General features: G+C 40.8%; 1 protein-coding gene across 3 annotated transcripts in view; it reads right to left on the bottom strand.

Annotated features, from left to right (window-relative positions):
- VRK1 (VRK serine/threonine kinase 1) overlaps positions 1–16,897 on the bottom strand; it is a 71,771-nt gene that overhangs the window by 39,202 nt on the left and 15,672 nt on the right. For 2 of the 3 annotated variants that reach the window (XM_029066217.1, XM_029066204.1), the window contains exons 2-6: positions 10,694–10,783; positions 9,841–10,002; positions 8,835–8,890; positions 2,962–3,031; positions 1,793–1,880 (exon numbers count right to left, since the gene is read on the bottom strand). In XM_029066217.1, coding sequence (XP_028922050.1) covers positions 1,793–1,880; positions 2,962–3,031; positions 8,835–8,890; positions 9,841–9,997 — 371 coding nt within the window. In that variant the 5' untranslated portion in view covers positions 9,998–10,002; positions 10,694–10,783. The remainder of the gene's footprint in view (positions 1–1,792; positions 1,881–2,961; positions 3,032–8,834; positions 8,891–9,840; positions 10,003–10,693; positions 10,784–16,897) is intronic. The other variant, XM_029066210.2, reaches the window with a different exon arrangement.

The following is a 16,897-nucleotide window of genomic DNA, read 5'->3' as shown; positions in this document are numbered from 1 at the left end:
CTCTTGAAGAAGTGATTTTAACGTGGCTTTGAAGGTGGGAGGAGTGATAAACATATCAAAATAAGGTCCACAAGAAGTGCTAGTAAAGTTGAGGTTTATTATGTTTTGTAGGCCAAATGGGAATTTGTTCTTAGTAACCTCAAACGTCCAAAATTAATTTGGTATCATGAAGAGCAAAAGTCATCCTCTTCCTCTGCCAGTTACAGGATAGCCAAACGTCGGGTTTTAAACCATTTTTTAGTTGGTTCTATCCCTCGACGTGTATTTTTAGGGGGCGAGGGGAGCTGGCAAAAAGGTGCTCGGGATTCTTGTGTGCGAACAGTGACTACACTAGTCAGGTACCATGACACCTAAGCACTTAACAGGGTAGCATTTTTCGGAAATAATTATCGCCAATTGAGGGCTCTCTTCCCGAACAGCCTGGAAAACGCTGACTGCTTTCTCTTGGGAGTATTAGCTCCACTTAGGACAAAAATTCAAGGATGAAAATTATTATGCTAAGTACTGCACTGATCTCACAATTGGCCCTACAGTGTCAGCCTTCAGCCTACACGGAAATCCTCTTAGAAAAGTGGAGCTCTTCCCCAGCCCCGTGCAGCCCCAGAGGGGAGAACACCCAGGCTCGTCTTCCACTGGGGTCCTGGAAAGGAGGAGAACCTTCCGCCGAAGTTCCCACGGCATTCTCTGCTCCCATCAGACCAGATCAGTAGAACGAGGTGGATTTTAAAGCCAGTCACGCCATATCTCAAAAAAACAAAATACAAACATACCAAAAAAGCCCCAAAACACCAACCTCTAAAAATAGCCTATTACTAGAGGTTTTCCTGGCTCCCCTCTAACACCTGATAGTGGAGATCAAAAACAGAAGACAGGCCGACAGTCATCACCCTGGTCACTGACCTGAAGGTGACAGACAGTTGTTCCTGCCTCTTGCTGTTCTTCTCTGATCCCTGGCCTAACTACATCTACTCACGCAGTCGTCTCTTTTAACTCGGTGCTACATGGCTTGAATGTCATGCGGGAAAACGAGATAGAGTTGGTTGGGGAACATCAGATTTTTCAGAGAGAAACCCATGGAGATATGCCTCCAAGACAGCCCATGCTTTGCCTTTCCCCTCTATCCTCTCGTTTGTGGAAAAATATGGTTTGTTGGGAAAAGTTGAAAAAGTAATCACTTGCTTTTAAATAGACCCTTATCTCACAACTATAATCACCTACAGTGTGAAGAATGAAATACGGCATTTCAAAGCATTTGAAACTTTTATGTAGTTATCGCTCGTCTTTTCAAATAGCGGCAGATGGGTGGATATTATGCTTTCTGCTTTCCTCTATATTATAATTTATCTTACTACTTGTTGTTCACATCTTTGTGCTCAGGAGAACCTAGATATTAACATGACTATTAGAATATTAAACTCGGTTATCGTGACATGCAGTGTCAAGTCCCAGATAATTACCCACAGGGAAAAAAAACCACTATGAAACATTATCTCCTCTTGGTACAACTTTCTCTTTTAGCGCCATTAATTTCTTGGTCACTTGCATCTCATTATAGCCATATTCCACTGTAGGTCATATACCAATGCAATGTCACAATGCTCCAATGGGGAAAAGTTCATAAAAATGCAATTGAAAACAATAAAACAAGCATACATTTTCAGAACACTCATCCAGATTCTTGTAAGTCCAATTTGAGCCTAACTTTTTTTTTTACGGTTTCATGAGAACTTTAATACACTGATTTCCCAAAATAGGTAGGAGGATTATGCGACATCTTTAGGATTATATTTACCTATTTCCATTTTTATCGTGTAGTCCAGATCCCCAGTACTTAGGAACTCCCAGATACTTCAATTTATGGGAATGAGTCCACTTCTGAACTAAAAATTAAAAATAGAAATTTGTGATTTTGCACTTATCACTTAAGAGTCTTTTACAAAAGAGCTAAACAAATTTACTGTATAATCAGGAACCCTGTTTGCTAATAAGCCCAAATTGCAGAACTACAAGTCAGTGAGGTCATACTCATTATCCAATATCCAAAGCAATCAAACCAATCTTGTACAAGGGATTCAACTTATTTTTTTATTGCACTCAAGTCCTTTTTCCACACTTACTGGTATCAGAGAGGTGAGGTAATGAGCCAGAATTAAAAATACATCCACAGGGTAGCTAATAACTAGAGGGTTTCCCTGGACTATCCTGGTCTGAACCGCACTGGTCAGACAGCCGGGCGACACAAACCAACCGAGAAATAAAGATCGCCCAATTCATTACAAGGAGATCTGTATTCCCAACTGCGCCCCAGAGTTGAAAATGGGAGACCTACGGTCTACATCAGCAGTGTTCTTTTCCTAAAAGGGCAACTGTTTTCCTTCTATGCACTTATTTTCTTAATATACCCTCATTTATTAATAGAATAAGGCTCAAGGGGAATGAATTATCTGGAAGACTTCTATAATGTGGAAATTAAACAAAAATCTTTGTAATTCTACCCTACACATAGAAAAATATACCTTATGATTGGTTTTTCAAATACTCTCAATCTCTCTGCAGGTTTTTGGGTTGTTTTTCGCTGCATCGATATAAAATCCAAACTGTCACGATCAGGACTATAGACTGAAGTCTCAAAAGCCTATAACCGTGGCAGAAGTTAAAGAATGGTAGCTACTGAGTAGGACTCTATAATTATCATTACTTATCTAAAAAAAACAATTGCACATTATACAAAGATAGGGATCCATTTAGGGTTGAAGAATATATTAATAAATAAAAATTAAATTTTAAAAAAATGTACAATCTACACCCAGATGCTAAAAATGCAATTTGGGGATTACAGCTGCCTATATGTGAAATTGAGCTTCCCAGTCTTCACGTAAATCCAAATTATCTGCAGTTGAAAATGGGGAGGGAGGAGAAGAGTAGGAGAGAGCCTGAAGGATAATACGGAATACAGCTTACTTAGCTCTGGTTTAGCAGCTCGTTGGTAGAACTTTAATTCTGTAAAGAGGGGTCCGTTTTCACTGGGCTCCTTGAATTACAAAATGTATAGTTAGTTCTGGCACCTCAAAAGTTCTTTGCAATTCTCTTTTAAACTCAGAACAAAAAATTCTCAAGATAATTTATTTATTTCTACATAAAACATGTTTAATAACCCTGAAATAAATATTAAGCCCTACTTGGTTTCAAGCATACTATTATAAATGATCTGAAGAGTTTACAGGCCTCGTACCTCTCCTTTCCATCCAATTTCTATGAAGTGACAAATCAGTTACATAAGTAAATATTGTGGTAAAGATTAGATTAATTGTTCTCAAAGAAGAGCTTCACGATCCTGGAAATCTATTGTGGCACAGTGGAAAGAGCCCGGGCTTGGGAGTCAGAGTTCATGGGTTCGAATCCCGGCTCCGCCGCTTGCCAGATGTGCGACTTTGGGCAAGTCACTTCACTTCTCTGTGCCTCAGTTACCTCATCTGTAAAATGGGGATTAAAACTGTGAGCCCCACGTGGGACAACCTGATCACCTTGTATCCCCCAGCGCTTAGAACAGTGCTTTGCACATAGTAAGCGCTTAACAAATACCACCATTTATTTTATTTTTTATGGACTGCCTGAGGAAACTAGAAAAGTATAGGAAATTGATCCCAGTAAATATAATACTTATAAAAGAATCTTCCTGCCACTAAATCAAAACTCTGAGGGTTAGTACGTAAAACGTATTTTATATATAATACTATGTTAGCAGAAACTTGAAATTCATTTCCTTTATTCATATTAAAGGTATCCAACTACAGGTATGACGAGAACTCAGCTTGTTATTTATCTTTGGAAAATGCTAAGTAAATATCTCACTTTCTTCCCAACGGGCTTACTTTAACAATCCAACTCCTACTATTTGTGAAGCACTGTACTAAATGCTGGGAAAAGTTCAACAGAATTAGTATAGCTGGTTCCTGTTCTCGAGGAGTTACGGAAGGAGATAAATTGTAAGAGGGAGGAAATAACAGAAAAATATGTACATAAGTGATACAGGGGATTGTGAGAATTTATGTGCATAAGTGGTGCATAAAGGGCAAAGTGACAGTTGGGGGACATAAAGCGAAGAGATTACTAAATGGGAAGAAATCCTTGAGAAATGCAACTTCAAAAGAGCTCTGTCTGATAGGGAAAACTGTGATCTGATCCGATATGAAGGGGGAAGAAGTTCCAGGCACGGACTGGGAAGCATGAACAAGAAGTTATGGTTGGAGAGATGAGAGCAAGACATAGTGAATAGGTTATCAATTAATCAATCGTAATTATTGAGTTCTTACTCTGCACAGAGAAAAGAACCAAAGGCTTGGGAGAGTACGTTACAATACAACAGATACATTCCCTGCCCACAAAAAAGTTTCACTCTACTGAAACAGAGAAACACACTTACAATAATCAAAATAATTAACAATGCCATATAATAATAATGTTGGTATTTGCTAAGCGCTTACTATGTGCAGAGCACTGTTCTAGGCGCTGGGGTAGACACAAGGGAATCAGGTTGTCCCACGTGGGGCTCACAGTCTTAATCCCCATTTGACAGATGAGGGAACTGAGGCACAGAGAAGTTAAGTGACTTGCCCAAAGTCACACAGCTGACAAGTGGCAGAGCCGGGATTCGAACCCATGATCTCTGACTCCAAAGCCCATGCTCTTTCCACTGAGCCACGCTGATATATACAAACAGGTGTTGAGAATGGAAGTGTGTAAACCCTGATAATATCACTAAATTTCTAGGATGCTTTGGAGTTTTGACCAAAATGATTGAGTGCCCTTTATCATAAAACTGCAATAAAAGTTCATACTTTTTTGTACCGTTTCTTCAACAGAATTCCATCAAAACAAAACAGAGTGGACATTCCACAGGCATCTCTCCATAAGAACTGATCATATTTCTCCATAAGAACTGATCACTATATTAGCATATTTCAAATCTGAAACTTCGCCGACCGCCATAGCCAACACTGAAAAAAGGAATTAGCACTGACATTTTTTAATATGTGGAGTACCCAGTTTCTTTAGGAATTGCATGTGTCAAAATGATAACAGAAAAAAAATTTAATAGATGAAAGATTTTGATTGCATAACTAGCTGCCACTTAGAAATGAAGCTGTATCACGCAGCTCTTCTCTATTAAAACTTAAGACTAAAAATTCAGATCACTTCTCAAAGAAATAAATGTCTTCCGGTCTGCACAATTCTTTCCTGACTATAGATGTAGACTAGTTTACCTCGAGACGGCATGACCCAGTAGAGAGCCTTGACAGTGTCTAAAGTCTGCTGGCTCTACCAAAGCAAATCACGTTGAGCCATTTATTCAGATCATTCCAATCAAACTGTTACAAAGAAAAGGGGGACTGGGGGCGGGATGGGCCTGTGAAAGCAGATTTATGAGATGACAGACCCTTACTTTTGGTTTCTGCAACAACAAAAAATAACCTTCAGCAACTCACTTATTCTAAGGATGCCTTCAAGTCCCTCAGTGCACGTCAAGGCCATCACTCCCTCCTACATATGTCAGATGCCATAAGTATCCACGTCCATTACATTATTACTGCTTTGCTATTAATGCAGAAATGGCCAAGGCTCATAAACTGAAGACACACAATCCTTACAGAGAACATGGCCGAGAGCAGCAAATAAAAACAATCCTTTTAATCAGAACGGAGAGCGGCACGACCTACTAGAAAGAGCCGGGGGCTGGGAGTTACAGGACCTGGGTTCTAATCCTGGCTTGTATGCTTGTCTGCAGACACTTGTCTGCTTTGCCTCAGTTTCCTCATCCGTCAAATTGGGATTAAATCTTACTTGGGGAAGTCATTTAACTTCCCTGTGCCTCCGTTGCTCTGCCCGCAAAATGGGGATTAAATATGTGTTTTCATTCCTATTTAGGACTGTGAGTCTTGTGGGACTGGGAATGTGTCTGACTGATTATCTTCTATCTACCCCAGCACGTGGCATAGAGCTTGGCACATAGGGGGCACTTAAATACCACAGTTATTATTATTATTATTGCGTGAGGGAACCAGGCAGCAAGTGAAAATGAGCCACGGTTTGGCCATGCCTGTAATATCCATAATATCCACATAACGAATACTGTTTCAATTACCACATTCTAAAGTGAACACTGAAAACACTGACACTCGCTGAAAATTTTTTACCTCTCCTAATGAATTAAATCAGACCCATATGCCTTAAAACTGACAATGAAAAAATGAGGAAGGAAATACATTTAACAAAGGTCACTAAAAGAGAATGTAAAATAGATCAAATATGGATTTCTTAGGTTTAACTTGGATTAAATCAGGTTGAACTTCCAACAATTTGAGTTCTATTTTGGCCTTCGCTTTTATGATCGGCCTTTTGCATGTTAAATGTTTCTTTGGTTTGTTTCTTTGCTCCTTCCTGGCATTTACAAATGCATCACGGTTATCTGCTGGTTTGCCCGGCAAGATTATCATCTCACCTAATGATGACTCCACTCGGCTTCAGTGACCCCCGTCCTCTCCTGGTTCTCTTGCTATCCCTCAACCTGCTCCTTGTCAGTCTCTTTCGCAGACTCATCTGCCTCTCACCCCTTAACCGTGGGAATCCCAAGGCACCGTTCTGTTTTCCTTCCTCCCTCTTCGTACCTGACAGATGAACGCTCTCCCCACCTTCAAATCCTTATTGAGAGCACATCTCCTCCGCGAGCCTTCCCTGAGGAGGCCCTTTTTGCCTCTCCTCCCACTCTCTTCGGTGTCACCGCGCCACTCTTCACTCACCGCTCCCTCGGCCCCCGAAACACTTATGTGAAAGAGGATGGGCCTGGGGGACTCTAAAAAATCACACCTCCTCCAGGAGGCCTTCCCAGATTCATCTCAACTCTCCATTCTATATCTCCCCAATTGCCCAACTGCCTCCTTATTAAGCACTCACCCTCATTCCCCATAACACTTGGGTACATATCTTTCTATTCTATACATTCCTCTTTTCTGCAACCTATTTTGGTCACTACCTCCCCGACTATACTATAAAATCCTTGTGGGCAGGGAGCACGTCTACCAACTCCGCTGTACTGTGCTCTCCCTTTCTACATACAGAAACCACTGAGTAAAATCACTGAGAAAATACCACCGATTGATTATTTGTAAGTTCCTTGAGGGCTTTAATTCTGTGTTCTCACCCAAGCTCTCAGTACAGTGTTCTGCCCAGTGGGTGCTCAATAAGCACTATTTATTAAAAAGAAAAGTGGCCATGTGTCAACACTGTCACTTATTTAGCAGCACCTTACTGAGAGCTCAGATTTATTTAAGCACATGTTAGATCCATCAATTGGCTCTAAAATACTCTTTTTTCCCAGTACATTTAAAGCCACAGGAAAAGGTAAGTGCCTCTCAACAAAAACTCATAAAGATATGCTGCTCTATTTTAAACTCATCCTAATCAGAGGTAACAATTTCCTCTGCCATATTCAAAAAACCAGTTACTTCATTCAACAGTATTTACTGAATGTTTATTTTGTGCAGAGCACTGTACTAAGAGCTTGGGAGACTAAAATATAACAATCAATAGACACGTTCCCTGACCGCAATGAGTTTACGGTCTAGAGAGAGCTTAAAGTCTTCGGGGTGCTTATACAAAGTGTTCTCATTTCAATAGACAGACGAGACTTTGGCTCCTGTGGCTGTTGGCCCTCTCCTCTAGTATAATTTGCTTAGTTGAAAAACTTAGGTTTATAATTCAGATGGGTCAAAGTCAGATATGGAGAGCCATAATCTTTCAATGGGTGAGAAAAAGCCTTTGTGCCAAAAAATTAAAACAAATCCAAAAACCAAAAGAGTGACCAGCTATGAATACTAGAACCCTAAATAACCATATATACAGACAAAATACATTTCAAGGAAATAAAAGGACATTGCGATTTCTAGAATTATGGTTTTTCAAACCAGTAATGTTCATTTGCTCAAGACGTAGTTGACAAATAAAGTTACACATGATCATATGATGACTGATAGCTTTCCTGTAATTTCACCTAACCGCTTTCATTCCCAAACTCTACAACTGGGAAAAATCAAATGGAGAAATTTTCCAAGTGAATTTCTCAAATAGGTGGTGAGAAACAGAGGGCACCCACTCAGTGACTTTAAAAACAGCACTGTGTTAACGGAAACACCAGTTGCAGAGTGGCCATCAGAGTACAACCGCACCGTTGGGCCCAACCATGCATTTTGTTCTTGTGCATATGTACCAGAAGATACTCATCTTTGCTACCCCCAAAATTACCAACAATAAGCTGCTTTCAACACGCAATTCCGAAAGAGGCTTTGATTTGGGGCCATCGTACTTAATAAATCTACCAAGTGAGTTAAGATGGGGAGGCTGAGGGATTGCATTTCAAAAAGGAAAATTAAATACCATTTGAAACATAAAATACTGTAAAATTGAGCTCAAAAATGCATAAAATTATGTCAATCTAACGAATTTGACAATTTAAAAAGGCTTTTCATCAAGTATAAATATCAATGGCAAATATAATTAATAACCCTGATATGCTTTGACTCCAGTTCTACCTTATTCTGTGCTGAGCCTTGATTTTCAGTGACAAACTACTCTAATTTAAGAGAGGTGAGGCTTTGTGAACTCAAGTTACTTAAAACCATAAAGTCATCTTGTTCTCTCAGAAAATATTTATGAGCTACACTATTAAAAACATAATGCCTTATGGTCAAATTAATTCCAGCTTACTTAGAGGGTGTTTCATAAGACACATCCTATACTAAATCATCAGTTCATGGTAAATAAATTCCAATTTTTCTTACCACTTTTACAACACAGGGTGCATCACTGCCAACTGATTTTGAAGAATTACCATCGGCTGTTAAAAATATGAAATATTTCATATCAGAATAAATTAAATTACAAGTATGATTCATATTACTATCAACACATCGAGTGCCCATATAATTTTAACCGCTCTGTAACACAGAGCTCGATAGTCCCATATAAACAGTTTAAAATCTCAGTACTTCGAACTCTGTCCTTGCAAGGTATATCAAGTTGGTTGGCCTCTGTATTAGCAGGCAAAAAAATCCTATCACACACAAAAGCGGCACCTTCAGTCAATTGAAAAGCACCACGCAGAAGGCATTTCTAGCCAAGATTGTTCTTTCAAGAATAAGGACTTGTCAACCCAGTTTAAACCGACAGAAAGAAAGTAGTTCCAAGACCCGTAAAACATAGCCACAGGCATACCATTGAAATATATGGTAAAGAAAAGACCCTCAGAATCCTTTACACACTTTAATTTTACAAAATGAAAAACAGTGCACCTCCAAATTGCAAGAAAAGCCCCACAATTCAAACTTGAAAATAAGAGCAATAGAATGCAAAGATCTCCCTCTCCGGGTCATCATTTCTAAGTTAACGCGGCTGGAGGCTAGTTTTTGTAAATGTTGACCACTGGTTTCGCTCAAACAACAGGCACTCAGTAGTACCTGTTACTTTCAAGAAAAAAAAAATGTAAACACAAACCTTAGGACCTGAAGAAAAAATAAATACTCCCAGAGATCAACGGACATATATTTTGTAAGTCCAGTGATGCTGTGAAAAAATATTTAGTAGCCTAATTTCCACGGGTGCTGAGCCCAGTCTCCCATTTTATGGTCCGGTATCTCCAAAAGGATGCATATTGAAGTAAATTTCTCCTGAGCACGGTACCCACGACACGGAATATGTGCTGGTCACATAACCGTCAATAGCCCTTTCAAGTACTTGGGCCAACTAAGCAGGCACACACATCCGTACACACCCCCATCATAAACTTACCAAGATATATGCATCCAAAGCCTCCTTGGCCAATGGGAATTCCTACTTTCCATTCCTTTCTTGTCATATCAGTTAATATTTCCCCAGCCGCAAAGTTTTCTGCTAGTTTTCTCTTTGCGGGACCTCTTCGTCCGGCTTGCGGCTTTCCCCGAGGCATTTTCACTATACCAAAAAAAAAAAAAGAAAAGAAAGAAAAAAGAAGGGATATCCTGGGTTACATTCCATAAGCCAGCAAGTAAAGATTCCTTTTTTTTTTTTTTTTGTGAAGTCTTTGAAGCCACGGACCAGATTGTTCGAATTTCTACTAGATCCAACCTGGAAAGCAGGTAGTCAATTACTTCTGAATTAACTCAAATTTTGAGCAAGAAGTTGTTTATTACTTTGGGGAGTTAGGCAGTAGGGGGAAAATGAAGTGACATGATCTGTTCAAACACCATGCAAGCATTTTTAATTTCGAAAATTGGATTTTTCTTGTCTAAGAATCCACATAACATTATGGCATGCAGGAAAAGCTAATAGTCCTAACAAGATAATCATTCTGAGAGCAAAGGAGAACATTTTAAGAATATCAATTTAAGGTATCATTTTGGAAATAACATTTTGTGACACTTGGGCCAAGACAAGCATAAAAAGCAACACACAAAAGGAAACTTGCTCTCTCCAAAGCAAACAAATACAGCAACGGTGAACTACGAAACACACTGCAAGCTTCTGAAGCAAATATTTAATGCAACCTCTGCGGCCTGAATCTTTTCCCATCACCAATGGACAGGGGCAGGTTTATTCGACCTGAGGCATATGATTTGAAATGCCACGAGAGACCCAAAAGTTAGTAGTAAAACCTTCTAGTCACCTGGGACACTTGATTCTCATCAGGATGTGAAAAAAATTGAACGTTCTTGAGTCGATCATACAGAACCCAGCATCTGCTGATGACTGTATCCTGGAAGCACAAAAGACATCACGCAAATGGATAAGAGACCCTTTGCGGAACCAGTGAACTGCTACCCGTGACCTAACGACCTGAAAACTGAAGTTATGCCGCACCTGGAGATTCAGATTTTTTTCTGGCAATGCAGAGCGAAATATGGTTCCTGAATTCTGCTTTCTGGGCAGCGCTAACCAATAATCAATCCCTTTCTGGACTGTAAGCTAGCTGAGGGCAGGGAATGCGTCTTTTGATATACTGTACTCTCCCAAGAGCTTAGTACAGTGCTTTGCGCACACAGTAAGCACTCAAATACAAGTGAATGAACGTATAAAGAAAGAGGAAAATGGAATCAAGATAACAGGGACTTCGGGAGAATGAAACTAAAGAGCCCACACGGCACCAGGTTTTGAATCAAGCTAAAAGGTCTGCTGAAAAGCAGGGGTACTGTGAGCCCCACGAGGGTCAGGGACTGTGGCCAACCCAATTTGCTTGTATCCACTTCAGCGCTCGGTACAGGGCCTGGTACACTGTAAACGCTTAGCAAATACCATCATTATTATTATTATCCCAAACGATGTGGTTCTGAATGCAGCCGACCCGTCAGAAACAAAGAGGTGGTAACGGTCAGAAGCTTTGCTGTGGTGCACGAATTGGACGACACCAAAGCACCCAATTAGCTGTTGCTGAGAACTGATGAAGAATAACAAGGTGGTGAATGAACTTTTTAAAAACACAATGAAGCACCCCATTTCATGATGCAACGGGGACAGCATCCGACAATCGGGACTACGGAAGTTCTTTAAGAAAAGATTCAGGAAGGAGAGAACCAGGGGCATACTAGATTGTGATAGAAAATGAGACTGAGGATTAATACGTAAACTCAGTTGTCCTTCATTCCCGGAATTTCTCCTGACAGATCTTGCCTCGTGGAAAACTTGCACTATCAGAAGCACACCTTGACCACCCCCGTGCGAACCATTCTTTACCTTAACCCTACGGTGGGCCGAACATTGCACCAAGCATCGGGGAGAGTCCGACGTGATCCCCGTCCTCAAGGAGCTAATAATAGAAGGGGTTATTTCTTCTGACATTTAATTCTATCCAGATGGAGGCAGATTGTCAGAATGCTCCCTAACGGCGTAAAAGCAAATCTACTCAAAACCCACTGTAAATCAATCAGTTGTAATTATGGAGCGCTTGCTCTGTGCCGAGCACTCTACTAAGTGCTTCGGAGAGGTACCATACAACAGAAGTAGCAGTCGCATTCCCTACCCAAGATGAGTTTATAGCCTAGAGGAAGACGCCCGTTAGGGAATAGCATCATTCATGATGAAAATCAGCTATGGACAGAGCGTCCGCCATCATCAGGACATGTCCTTGTGCTTAGGTTGTTATTCCGGAGGGGTGATGAGTTGCTCCGAACCATCCACCCTTATGCCCTCTAAGCTCGTTGTGGGCAGGGAATGTGTCTGTTTATGGTTATTACACCGTCCCAAGTGCTTAGTACAGTGCGCTGCACACTGTAAGTGCTCAAGAAATATGATCGAATGAATAAATGAATGCCCAAGCCCTATTACCCACTGGGAGATGGCTGGCTGGAATAGGGGTTTAGGCTTCCACCACGGAACCAGATATCCTCATACACCCTAATGAGCAGCAGACGCTGCTGTGCCCTCATTAGGTTTATACACTGCTGCTGAGTCAGAAATTCACAACTGATGTGCCAGGCGCTGACATCTTCGGTGGGAAATGTAACATAGCATTACAGAGTTTTATATTGGCCGATAAATGATGTGGAAGTGCTCGTCATAATATAAAGCTGGCGGCATTAGGTCCGGTGAGGCCTCCCCCCCACCCCACCAGACCCCCAACCTGTCCTTTCCCTGCCCTTTCAGGAGAGGCTCTGGCCTGGGGCAAGTCCCAGCCTGCCTGAGAATGAGCTGCGGTCAAATCGCGAAAATGGCTCCGAGATCTATTTCCCAGAACGCGACGACGAACGCTGTCGCCTCAGTGGCCCAAGGGCCACGGATGCACCTGTGGAACTTCGACAGAGGAAGTTGCCCAGGTGCCATGCCCCAGCCCCCTGGATATGAAACCTCCGGGACGGGGAAGAGTGTTGAAGTAAAGCTGAGCCCATTCCAATACGTGGATTGAATGGAGTTGCCCCGCGCGGCACTCGCCGCCCCTTCGAACGCTCCCGCCTCCGGAGTCCGTACGAATAGAAGCAGCATGGCTCAGTGGAAAGAGCAGGGGCTTTGGAGTCAGGGCTCATGGGTTCGAATCCCAGCTCTGCCACTTGTCAGCTGTGTGACTGTGGGCAAGTCACTTCACTTCTCTGTGCCTCAGTTCCCTCATCTGTAAAATGGGGATTAAGACTGTGAGCCCCACGTGGGACAACCTGATTCCCCTGTGTCTACCCCAGCGTTTAGAACAGTGCTCGGCACATAGGTAGCGCTTAACAAATACCAACATTATTATTAAAAGAATCTCACCTTGGGGACTTGGGTTGCAGGAGATCGGGTTCTAATTCCAGCCCCGCCACGTGCCTGCTGTGGGACCTTAAGCAAGTTATTGAACCTCTGGGCCTCAGTTTCCTCATCTGCAAAATCTGCTTTGTGGCCTAAAGCAAGTTACTGACCTTCTGGGCCTCAGTTTCCTCATCTGCAAAATCTGCTTTGTGGCCTAAAGCAAGTTACTGACCTTCTGGGCCTCAGTTTCCTCATCTGCAAAGTGGGGATAAAATACCTGCTCTCTCTCCTTCTTGGCTTGTGAGCCCCACGGGAGACAGGGGCTGTATGCAATCTGATTACCTTGTAGCGACCTCGGCACAGTGCTTGGCCCATAGTAAGCACTTATTACTAGTAGTATTATAAGACGACCACCTACTCTTCACACGCAGAAAATAATATTGATCTGACCTGGGGTTTTTTTTTTCCCACCCTCTTGGTATACAGAATAATTTGTATTTATTTCAGGAGCTTACTCTACTAATGGGTTTACCAGATTTTTTTAATGGTATTTATTAAGCACTTACCACGTACCAGGCACCTGTTCTAAGCACTGGAGTAGACACAAGCTAAACAGATTGACACAGTCCCTGTCCCACATGGGGCCCACAGTATTAATCCCCATTTTACAGACGAGGTAACTGAGGCACAAGGAAGTGAAGTGACTTGCCCAAAGTCACACAGCAGACAAACGGCAGAGCCGAGACAAGAACCCAGGTCCCTCTGAATATCCCGTGCTCTATCCACTAATGAATAATAATAATAATGTTGGTATCTGTTAAGCGCTTACTATGTGCAGAGCACTGTTCTAAGCGCTGGGGGAGATACAGGGTCATCAGGTTGTCCCACGTGAGGCTCACGGTCTTAATCCCCATTTTACAGATGAGGTCACTGAGGCACAGAGAAGTGAAGTGACTTGCCCACAGTCACATAGCTGACAAGTGGCAGAGCCGGGAATCGAACCCATGACCTCTGACTCCGAAGCCCGGGCTCTTTCCACTGAGCCACGCTGCTGCTTCTCCAATTCTTTTTTAATTCTTAATATTGAAGTTTATAATGTTTTATGTACTTACAAACATTTCACACTAAAATTAACCAAAAGGTTTATGGCATCTGTTACCTCTCCTACATTTTTACCCATTCTCTCTCTTAATGGGGTTTACCATTTTAATAACAGGCTCTGGGCCATGAGGCATGAAGAATGAGCTTTCTTAAAAAATTTCGGACAAAGTATAAGGAAAAAAAACTTAGCGAAACTTATCTTAAAATAACTAAAACATATACAGTGCTTTCAAATAATGAAGTTAATGCACTTCCCAGCAGACCTAACCTACATTATCAAAGCCATCAAAAAGACATCCTCCTGTTTGATTGCTAATCATTTTTATTACAGTTAAGACATTTTAAATGACTAAAAAATGTGTTTTTACCTTCTCTGTATCTCAATGTAGTGATTATAATAACTTTTGTATTTTGCTGGAGCTTCCTGCCAGTGGGAGTGACAGACAGACTCGAGTTTGATATTGGAAAAATTCTGACTAAAATCTACTTCACTTCTGGCTTCCAATATTTAAGGCGTTCACAAAGTCCTCATGCAAGTTTAAAGTCTGCTAATTTCTGACAAACATGAAAAAAATTTTAAATGGCACAATTATAATTCATAAAGACTTACTGCAATATAGTTCTTTTACACTTCAACGCTAAACTATCAATTTTCTTCTCAACGATGTTGTTAACTGTAGTTCAGCAAACCAAAATCCAAAAGTAACCTTCTCTTCGGGGCCTCAAAACAATATGGCATTTAAGGGGTACGATTTATAATACCCAAACCGTGATGTTTGTAAGCATTAGAGTTTCTCTGTATCATACGTACATCCAAAAGACTTTACGAATACGCTGAACATTATAATTGAGAAAATGTAGAATAGCGAAAGTTTAAGAATTGAGGATCATGTTTTTAAGTTCACATTTTGGTTTTCATTTTTTAAAGTCAACTAATTGAAATGGCTGTGATTGATGACAGCCACATGTAACGGTTACGTTGTCCTGAAAATACTCTCACAAAATAACAGAATCATCTTGGTCAAACCATTCATTCTCAAGGTGCTAATGCCCAATTACGGACTCCTCGGAAACCCTACGATTCTTTTAAAAATCGCCTATTCAGTTTTTCTTTATCACAAAGAGACTTGCCATTTTTACAAAAGATTCCTGGACAGCGGGCTTATTTCATGGGATTTGGGCTTTTGCTTTGTCTTTTCCTACTTTGGGGACGCTCAACTTCTTGAGAAAGCAGAGCCACTATTCATAAACCAAAGGGATACGGATTATCATGAAACAGATTATTCCTTGCCTTGTACTTTACCCTACAGCTGGCTTCGGGAAGGTACACAGTATAAAATATACAAGGGCAAAATTATTGGATATAATGCAGTCTACATCAAGGATAAGGCTTCGCCAAGACAGAACATCGTTTCTTATAAAATACTTAAAATGCAAAACTCCAGCAACCAGCACACCTGTTCTTAATTTCGTCTCGGAATATCTACTCACGTATTCCTAATTTACTCCATTCTCTATCTTGACCCCACTTATCCAAGTCAAGTAGGGTCTAACATTATGATAAAGTGCTAGAGCAGGATCCAGGCGATGTCATCTGAGTTCTGATGCCTTCTGTAGCTTTAAACGAAATGCACAAGCGTTTTCCGACGCTCTATCTCTTGCTACATTTGCATACATTGGTGTGGGTCCAACTACATCCTAGCTTGATATCGCTTTTGGTCTTCAGTAGCCAACTCAATTTAGAGGCTTCCAAAGAGAATAAAAAGTTGATACGTTACATAATCTGAATACTCTAATCCTTCGCATGCCAGCTAAACTGCAGAAAGCAATTCAGAGAGGCAGATCAATCAAAACTGCCCTTTGATGGAATCACTCATTGCCATACTCCACATTAGCATATTCACCAAAATTTAATTGTAAATAGAGCAATTACGGTACTAAAGTTATTAGATACACAAAAAGCTTGGAACGCATACATATTCAGATAGAATTTTAATGTCAGATCAACTTTTATATCTGAGACAATATCCTAATTAATAGTCAGCTCTGATTGTACGTTGGTTCCCTATTTTCAAATTCCATTCCAGAAAAAGTTTTCCTGTAAATACACTAACTCCATTTAAAACTGTAGTATCCTGTAATTTTCTTCTCTTTCTCATCCAAAAAACTTCGATCGTTACATTTGTCGATTCAGAACTCCGAACATTTAAACTACTGGCAGAAAACTAAAAAACAAAAAAAAAAAGGTATGTTTTTTGGCTATTTATAATTGTGGCCTAAATGCCATTTCTAGTTCCTAATTGCCTGGAACCCAAGAACTGATCATCCAAATCGGGCAACTGCAACTCATCTGCCAAGGATTTCTTTTTTTAATTTCTCCATTAAAGTCGTAGCACTTTATAGAATTAAAATACATGTGCGCATAGCCGCTTTCTCAATTAATTCCCTCCAAATATTATACTTGGAATGTGGAATGTTTTCTTGGTAATCAGAATGGAATTCCCGCTCCGATCACTTTTCCTTTCGCAATGATGCACGATTCCGTCTTGACGATAAC

The sequence above is a fragment of the Ornithorhynchus anatinus genome, chromosome 1 (genome assembly GCF_004115215.2).
Source record: "Ornithorhynchus anatinus isolate Pmale09 chromosome 1, mOrnAna1.pri.v4, whole genome shotgun sequence".
NCBI lineage: Eukaryota > Metazoa > Chordata > Mammalia > Monotremata > Ornithorhynchidae > Ornithorhynchus > Ornithorhynchus anatinus.
This window is presented reverse-complemented; position numbering and strand designations above follow the sequence as displayed.